Here is an 8328-nt window from a genome sequence, read left to right as displayed (position 1 = left end):
ACTAGCAGCCATCGCAATGGCCTTGGAGAGGATTCCGGCCAACGCCTGCCATAGGCACATCACCATCGTCACCAGGAACCAGTCAGCGCTAGCAGCAATTAGGCAACCGCGATAACAGTCTGGCCAAGGCACTATACGGCAAATTTACGAGTTGGCTAAACTGCACCAAGAAAGAGGGAACTCGGTCGATTTCCTGTGGATCCCAGCGGAAGCCAACTTTACTTTGGGCCTAGAGGCCAAGGCGGCAGCGCAAAGGACAACGAGGCAAGGACAGATACCCAACCTCCAAATGCCCCAAGCCAAGTCCACCGCAATCAGGCTGGCATTGGTCAAACAACGACAGGGGAGAGCTCTCCCGGAAGGCGTAGGCAAATTCTCAAAGGATCTGGACGTAGCACTTCCTGGCAAACACACTCGCGATCTCTACGACAAGTTGAAACGAAAAGAGGCCTGTATCTTGGCACAACTCCGAACTGGAATGGCGAGGCTGAACAGCTTTCTAAGCCGAATCGGAGCGGTCGAGTCAGACCTTTGTCCTTGCGGCCGAGCAAGGGAAACCGTGGAACATTTTCTATTGCGATGCGTGAGATAGGAAGCTCTGAGGGAGGACATGTTGCAATGCACAGTGGCAAGACGAGGGAGCCTCTCATTCTACCTGGGAGGGAAAGCACCATCGGATCCAAAGATGTGGTCGCCAGACATGAAAGCAGTCCGGGCAACGATCAAGTACGCAATGGCAACAGGGAGATTGGATCTTGACGAGGAACAACGAAGATTGGGACAATCACAGTAGCGGAACTCCACTAACACTACACAGCCTCAGCCAGCAGATCCCGCTTTAGCTGCTGAAGATAGGACGCTGAACACTTGGAGAACGCAGCCTCCAAGTCGATCTGCTAAACTAAGTCAAGAGGCAACAGGTGGCGTGAGAAAAGGGGAGAGAGTAGAGGGCTTGTACGAGTTGATGATTGAGCGTCAACGAATGGAATGTAGTTAGCGTGCCAAGGCCCTTTAGGCTTCGAGCCTCCGGGCGAAATAAATTCCATCCATCCATCCATCCATACGGAAGCTCCTACCAAAAGTTTTCCCACACGCCTTTTTGGTTCTGCCCGGCAGATTTCCCCAGTTAGGCCAAAGTTACCCCGCAGGTTAGGCATCATCAACTCTCCCTTCTTCGAGGTCGTGGTGGCAAGCAACCTGAATGGAAATGGGATACTAAACATGGCAAGCTGACTCGGAGACAGGGGACAGCTGTCGATTGGTATCGCTACCAAAGGGAGGTGGTGATACCAAAGCTCATCCCATTTGCGAAGAGCTGTGGCCCTGATTCCCTTGTCCAAAAAGACTTGGCTCCCTCGCATGCACATCGTGCCCAAGCAGCTATCTACGATACTCCTTGTGTCGCCCGGCTTATGTGGTGTCCCAACGCGCCCGATCTTAATATGATCGAGCCTTGTTGGCCATACTTGAAGCGGGTGACTACCAAGAAGGGAGCTCCCAAGTCAAAAAAGGAAGCACAGCAGGTCTGGGAAGAAGCTTGGGAGGACTTGGACCAGCCCCGGATACAGGCTTGGATTGAGAGGATACCGTTCCATATCCAGGAGGTCATTCGCTTGGAGGGAGGCAACGAGTATAAGGAAGGCCGGGCAAAGGACCGTAGTCAGGATGTGGTTACTGGGCCGGCCCAGGGCTAGCTAGTTACGACTATGATGTCAGTCAGCCAATTTGGCGGGTTAGGCATAGTGGCTTACAGGGCATGTAGTCTTGGCCAAAAGGCGGTGTGGGAAAACTTTTGGTAGGAACATCCGTACTCTAATATATATACTCTCCTCGTCTCATTTGTACAGATTATCAATCCACTCGTGCAAACGAATGTTTCTCTCCGCGATGGGAAAGCCATCCGTTCAGCGTAATACAGGAAGATGCTGCCGCTTGCACCTTTGATCTTGCGTTCTTCTTCTTTTTCCATGAGTTACATTCGTAGAGTTGCCACTCGAATCATTGCAATTCACTCCCAAAAATCGTTACAGCTGTTACGATTCGTTCGAGGGATTACAGTAGATACAGCATTCTACACTGTCCAGCTGGCTTGGCAGGCAGGCAGTGGCAAATAACGACCTCCTGGTCACTCCTCGATATTGCGTGGAGTATTACGTATGTACACTAGTTCCTCTCTTTAGCCCTACTAGTGCCCAAAACCGTGCGCTGGGAACGTCTCTATGAAACTTTGATTTCAACCCAACTCGAAGCATTAGCAGGTATCATAGTACGTATGCTCTTCTCCATCAAACCCCACATTAACAACCGCCACCCATCCCAAGAGCATAAACAGATGCCAAAACGAAAGAAAGGAATGAGATGGATCAAGGGCCTTTTGTTCTCTTTTCTCAGATTTGTTCTGTTTCCTTACTCTTTTCTGCAAGTCGCCTGCTTACCTTGAGGTACCTTTCGACAGGATGGGCGGCAGGATTGCTTAAGACGTGTTGGTTTTGTGTTTGGTGCAAACATTGAGCAATGAGGGACTTGCCGTGAACAAACCCATGTTCCGGCAGCCCGTGCCCTGGGCTGAGCTCTGACAGTCAAGCGAGGTGCTTTCCGCTTTCGGTACAGTACTAACGGCAACTGACGGGAAATTTTACTTCATTGGAGGATTGTCGGAGGTGGGTCTGGGGTGTTAAGATATCCCTGGAGTTCTCGGGTTTGGATGCTGGCCTGGCTGCTGTCAGCCGTACGGATCCGTACGCACTGTCATAAATATGTCCGTCATAGTGTGAGCATCCACCGTTAGGGGGGCTAAACATCTCTACTGGTGATTGGTGACGGCATCGCGAAATAACGCTTTCACCCACGCGGATTTCGACTTCGAATGTGCTAACCCAGCGCACGGCCGCACCGGTGAGAGTGCCTTGGACGCCTCTAGAACTTGCAAGCCAATGAACGGTGGTTTGTTCGAATAGTGGGGTACGTGTCTCAGCCCTGTGAGGAGACGACGGAGGAATTCGCAAGACTGCTATGAACTGGGTTAGTTGATTTCATAAAATTCCGAGAGCTCTTAGCTTGGCGCTCTGGCCCCGGATTCTCGGTTTGATCGACCATGCCGCTCGAGGGAACGAGCTCGCGTCTGTGTGCCTACCCACTCTCTGGTTTATACGAACTAACAGCCCTCCATTCAACTTCTGAACCAGATCTCTGGTTACCCTCAAGTCCCGAATGCATAATTACTCCACTCTGGCCGCGCTGTCGACGAGCAGCTGCCGGCCCATTCCGTTCCTCGCTTAACAGAAACCAGTTCGGTCATAGATTGCAGATACCCTTTTTCTGAATCAGTTGCACCAATTCCCTTCATGCTGCCATGCATATCAGCAGCATAGTACGTCGCGACGAATTACTACCCCGCGAGGTAGTAAGCTTCGCCGGACGTATGCTCTGGGCGATATGGTCGTTGACCATCGCGGCTACGGTATTCCTCGCCTTGCGGCTGTATTGCAAGTTGTCCCGGGGTCGGCTGCTCTGGTGGGACGACTACTTCCTGATTGCTAGCTGGGTACGGTAACGATCTCGAGTCCCTCCAGCGGACATGCAAGTCAGCTATAGGGCTATCCGTCGCTGATCAGTTCGAATCTCTCGCATTAGGTTCTCGTCCTAGCCTCGTCCGCTATGCTCACCGAAGGCGTTAAGTACGGCATCGGCCTGTTCTGGGAGGATATGGACCCTAAGAATCTGCCCGTTGTGCTCGTCCTCTCGTACGGCGCGGGCCTTGGCGGTACTGTCGCGGCGGCGTGGAGCAAGACTTCATTTGCCATTACCCTGCTGCGAATATCGACGGGGTGGGTGAAATGGGCGATTTGGTTCATCATTGTCTCTGTCAACATCGTGCTTGGTGTCTCGGGTTTGATCCTTTGGATCCAGTGCTGGCCAATACCGAAGCTCTGGTTGTACGACATGGCAGGGACGTGCTGGCCCAAGACGACCGTCGAACAGTACCATACTTTCACGAGCGGTACGTGACCAAAAGAAACACGGATATACGCTGTTGCGACTTACTAACGATGGTGATAGTGTACTCCGGCGTGTTCGACATTGTGCTTGCCATCCTTCCATGGAAGATTATATGGAATTTGACGATAAATAAAAGGGAGAAGCTCGGTGCACTGGTTGCTATGAGTATGGGCGTGTTGTATGTTTCCATTACAGTCCAGCCCATTTGCAATTGTCTTCTGACTGTTGGAAACAAGTTCTGGATTTATCGCGTTCCTGAGAATCATCTCCCTAAAGGATATCTCGGCTAGCAGTAGTGAGTCTACTATTACCGTTATCTCCCATCTTTGTCTCCGTTCCGTTGAGGCTGACAAGGCAAAAGCGACGACTGTGGACATCAAGGTCTTCGGTGTCGCTGAGCCCGCCGTGAGCATAATAGCTGCATCGATCCCTATTCTCCGACCTCTTGTCCGAAAAGCCACTGCATCGCAGGAACGGTCTATACAATTTGTCCAGCTCTCCCAGATTCCCGAGCCTGGTTCGCGATCACTCCGTTCTACAAAGAAGGGCTCCGATGAGGTTCTCGTGGACTATCCCTCGATGCAGTCGGAAGTCGTGGTGGGCTGCAAGGTTTTTGAATGCAACTCCGTTGGCAGTGAGCGGCAATGGGGTCACCGGGGATGAATTGAACAATATGATGGTGCTTTTCAGCTTTAGGCCGCTGGCAATCCTAAATGAAGTCCTGGAGGTAGTTGGCGGTGATGGTCGGCAAGAACATGACACATGTTGTGCGTTTAGGGTTCCAGATACTCAAGAGGATTTACATACTGGACCGGTAGTCCCATCGTGGTTCGAAATCAAGTAGACCAGATGCCAACCCTGCGGTACAGTACACACTTGGTCCGCTGTCGCACACCTTACATGGTGTCCATGACTCCCACGCCAAAGTCTCCATGAACGGTTGTGACTTTGGACACCCGTTGTCTCTGTCCAGCTCCCAAATGTCAGAAGCAGCGAGGCAGCAGACCATCTCGCGCATGGAGTCCGAAGGCGGCGTTGTCCGGTAAATCCCGTTAACGGCGGCCGGGAAGGTGTCGTTTATTTCCACGCCATCTTGGCCTCGGTCATGAGCAGCAGGGGTTTTGCGCGCGCACATCAAACTTATCGGCCATGACATAGCGTCGCAGGTGGCAGGAAGAAGTGCTGCGCAGTCACGACGGCGGCGTAAACCCAGAGCGGTGGCTGTCTGGAAACGCAAAGAAGCCGACGGCGGTGACGTGGTCTCCTGCGACACACATAAGGATACTCTCAATCCCGACACATCACAGTCCACACGCCCTGACTCGAGGGGCCTTTCGTCCTACGGAGACTGTTGGCGCCAAACTTCAAGCCCTGGACCAGTTGTGATTCAACACTGCTCTGGGTTCTCGACGTTCATCACGCACTTCTGGAATTGACAGTTACAAAGGGCCAAAGACTGCCTAGACATATCAACAGCCTCCGCTCGCGGATAGACTTCAGGATTCGCAGCACTAGGTCAAAGATTTCCCCAATTCGGATACCCTATCCAGCGTTTACATCCGACATAAGTCCTGAAGGGGAATGTCACTAATGACGTTGATATACATAGGATCTACCAAGTAAACATATATTAATTCCCGTCGTTTAGAGCGTTTATACATGCTCGACCCTCCACCCGCACTGGAGCCGTCTAGCCTGTATATCCAAGATCTGCATCTCCGCTGGCCAACATCCCCTGTCAACACTTCTCCGGAAATGCAGTCAAATCAACTTGCCTTAGTAGTCCGCCTGCTCCGTACCTTATATACGCAGGCCGCGCTCACATCGGCTAGAGAGGCCGGTAGGGCCCAGCGACTCCCAGAGCCAAACCCGAGACTATCGATAGTTGGCTCCTATCTGATTACACGGCCCCGGACAAGCAATGTACCTTGCAGGAGCTGACGCAACCCCGCCGGGGATGCGGCGTCACCGATTTCTACCAACAGCTAGCACGGGTTCGAAGAGGTGGCTTTCATATCGCGGTTAGGGAACACCGGGCCAGCCGGGCCGGGCGTGACGTGCGCCCAGTCACTTGCCAACCCCGACCAATACGGATACTAACCTCTCAGCTCCTGAATTGAGTTTGCTCAGATTGGACACTTTGTATGGGCTGGTTGAGACCCCAACTCTGGCGCCTGGGCGCGACCGGCCTTGCTTCCAAAAGTGGGGGAGAAGCCAGCCTGGATATAGCTTGTACATAGGCGACATGCGCGACGGACGCCGGACTCGAGTTTCACGGTAGGGGAGTGTTGCAACAGACAAGGGAGCGAATCCGTCCGCTTGGCCTTAGACGTCGAGGTTGGCGTCCGTTTCGACAATCCTTCATACGACGAAGAAGAGCGTCATGGAGCAGGGGAAAAGGATGCTGGGCTTACTGTACGCACAAGCGCAAAAGAGAGGCTGCGCAGGGGCCAAGAACATTCCAGGAAAAAAAAACAATGGGAGCAAGTCTGATTGGAGGAAGATCTGTTTAGCGAATGATGGAAGTAGTGTGACAAAGTTACGCTGGGATGCAGGACGGCCAGCGTTCGAGCTCAGCTGTTCAGCGGTAATTAATCAAAGGGGCTGGATGATGAGTATAAAAGATGGCCCTCTACTGTCCTCAGAAACACCACATCACGACCTTCCGCTCCAAGACGAAAATCGCGACCCCCTCAAGATGCGCCTCCTTTCCGTCTTGACGGTCGCCTCCTGCGCCGCATCTGTGAGCGCTTCGCCAGCCTCCAAGAGCTCAGCCCTTGTCACTCGCCAAAAGGCATCATTGCCTCACAGCTTCAAGTGGTCGTCGACCGCTCCGCTCGTTGGGCCAAAGGACGACGGCCGCGAAATTGCCGCCCTCAAGGACCCGTCAATCGTTGAAATTGATGGCACCTACCACGTCTTTGCCAGCACAGCCAAGGCTGATGGCTACAATCTCGTCTACTTCAACTTCACCGACTTCTCCAAGGCCAACTCCGCTCACTTCTTCTACCTCGATCAGAGCCCCATCGGGGAGGGCTACCGAGCGGCGCCCCAAGTTTTCTACTTTGCGCCACAGAAGCTCTGGTACCTCATCTACCAGAACGGCAATGCCGCCTATTCGACCAACGCGGATATTCGCAACCCAGCTGGCTGGACGGCGCCCCAGGTCTTCTACCGGGCCGGCATGCCGGCCATCATTGAGCAGAACATTGGCCAGGGCTACTGGGTCGATATGTGGGTGATTTGCGACAAGCACAACTGCTACCTGTTCTCGTCGGACGATAACGGCCACCTCTACCGTTCCCACACCCGACTGGGCGACTTCCCCAACAACATGAGCGAGCCCGTCATCGCGCTGGAGGACCTGGACAACAAGTACGCATTGTACGAAGCGGCGTGTGTCTACGCGATCCGCGACGGCACCTGCCCGGATAAGTACCTCCTGCTCATCGAGGCGATCGGATCGGATGGACAGCGGTACTTTCGCTCGTGGACATCCAACAAGATCGACGGCAGATGGAAGCCACTCGCGGACACCGAGTCCAACCCGTTTGCAAGGTCGAACAATGTCGTCTTCGAGACGGGCGTGGCTCCATGGACCAAGAGCATCAGCCACGGAGAGGTGGTGCGGACGCTGACGGACCAGACGCTCACCATCGACCTGTGCAACCTGAGATTCTTGTACCAGGGCATGGACCCGAGCACCCCTGCGAGCACGCCTTACAACGCGCTGCCCTGGCGGCTGGGGCTGATTACCCTGACAGACCCTACTTGTTGAGGGCTTGAGATGTACGGCGGCAACGGGTGAAGGTTTAATAGCAACGCCTTGTCTAGAAGCTGGAATACTAATACTGTGACTGAATTTTCAGTTGTTGAACCGTTGGCTGCTGTGATCTATGAAGAGGTTGTGGTCTCGTGGTTAGCCTGTGCAGCAGCACCCACTTGTAAAACAGCCATACTGCTGTGAAGTCCCCAGGTGTTACGAGGATAATAGTGCGAACCAGCATCATGTTTCGAAGCTCTGCAGGGATCCATCGCTTCCTGGGACACATACTATCTAACTGCTTCAACTAGCGATAAAGGGCTCCGACATTCGTCTGATTCAAAACTACCTTTCCAGGCTGGTATGAAGAACGTAGCAGCCTAACCTATATAACGTCATCAGTACCGACGGCCAGTTGTGCTCACTATCTGCTCCAGCGCTGTCAACAAGTCAAGTCAAGTCAAGTCTGGCGGCAGACTTGACTTGACTTGACAAATCTGTGCAAGACTTGACTTGAACGACCCCCGACTTGACTTGACTTGGAAGACTTGCCAAGAAGGCTCGGA

General features: G+C 53.2%; 4 protein-coding genes across 4 annotated transcripts; 3 read left to right on the top strand and 1 right to left on the bottom strand.

Annotated features, from left to right (window-relative positions):
• Positions 1-1187: 1187 nt before the first annotated feature.
• On the top strand, positions 1188-1646 carry N657DRAFT_536599 (uncharacterized protein; the record flags this gene model as incomplete). The annotated part of the gene is made up of 1 exon (XM_062787783.1): positions 1188-1646. A coding segment is annotated over one exon (459 nt), but the record flags the coding sequence as incomplete, so codon positions are not given.
• Positions 1647-3112: 1466 nt separating this feature from the next.
• On the top strand, positions 3113-4857 carry N657DRAFT_649905 (uncharacterized protein). Its single transcript, XM_062793824.1, has 5 exons — positions 3113-3544; positions 3634-4000; positions 4060-4177; positions 4236-4294; positions 4361-4857. Exons 1-5 carry the CDS (start codon positions 3353-3355, stop codon positions 4660-4662), a joined length of 1038 nt encoding a protein of 345 aa, XP_062643533.1. The 5' UTR covers positions 3113-3352; the 3' UTR covers positions 4663-4857.
• A 1718-nt stretch (positions 4858-6575) lies between these two features.
• Positions 6576-8084, top strand: N657DRAFT_649904 (glycoside hydrolase family 62 protein). Its single transcript, XM_062793823.1, has one exon. It carries the CDS (start codon positions 6608-6610, stop codon positions 7775-7777), a length of 1170 nt encoding a protein of 389 aa, XP_062643532.1. The 5' UTR covers positions 6576-6607; the 3' UTR covers positions 7778-8084.
• Positions 7812-8159, bottom strand: N657DRAFT_249151 (uncharacterized protein). Its single transcript, XM_062786429.1, has one exon. It carries the CDS (start codon positions 8049-8051, stop codon positions 7845-7847), a length of 207 nt encoding a protein of 68 aa, XP_062643531.1. The 5' UTR covers positions 8052-8159; the 3' UTR covers positions 7812-7844.
• Positions 8160-8328: the final 169 nt, after the last annotated feature.

Source organism: Parathielavia appendiculata (assembly GCF_033297405.1).
Source record: "Parathielavia appendiculata strain CBS 731.68 unplaced genomic scaffold N657scaffold_23, whole genome shotgun sequence".
Classification (NCBI taxonomy): domain Eukaryota; kingdom Fungi; phylum Ascomycota; class Sordariomycetes; order Sordariales; family Chaetomiaceae; genus Parathielavia; species Parathielavia appendiculata.
Note: the sequence above shows the minus strand (reverse complement) of the source record. Positions and strands in the feature narration are given on the sequence as shown.

Bases quoted from the DNA above. Each gene is read 5' to 3' on its own strand.
- N657DRAFT_649905 (XM_062793824.1), top strand. From the start codon at position 3,353: ATGCATATCAGCAGCATAGTACGTCGCGACGAATTACTACCCCGCGAG. The intron at 3,545-3,633 runs GTACGGTAACGA...CTCTCGCATTAG, and splicing joins ACTTCCTGATTGCTAGCTGG to GTTCTCGTCCTAGCCTCGTC. The intron at 4,001-4,059 runs GTACGTGACCAA...CGATGGTGATAG, and splicing joins GTACCATACTTTCACGAGCG to TGTACTCCGGCGTGTTCGAC.
- N657DRAFT_649904 (XM_062793823.1), top strand. From the start codon at position 6,608: ATGATGAGTATAAAAGATGGCCCTCTACTGTCCTCAGAAACACCACAT.
- N657DRAFT_249151 (XM_062786429.1), bottom strand. From the start codon at position 8,051: ATGTGTCCCAGGAAGCGATGGATCCCTGCAGAGCTTCGAAACATGATG.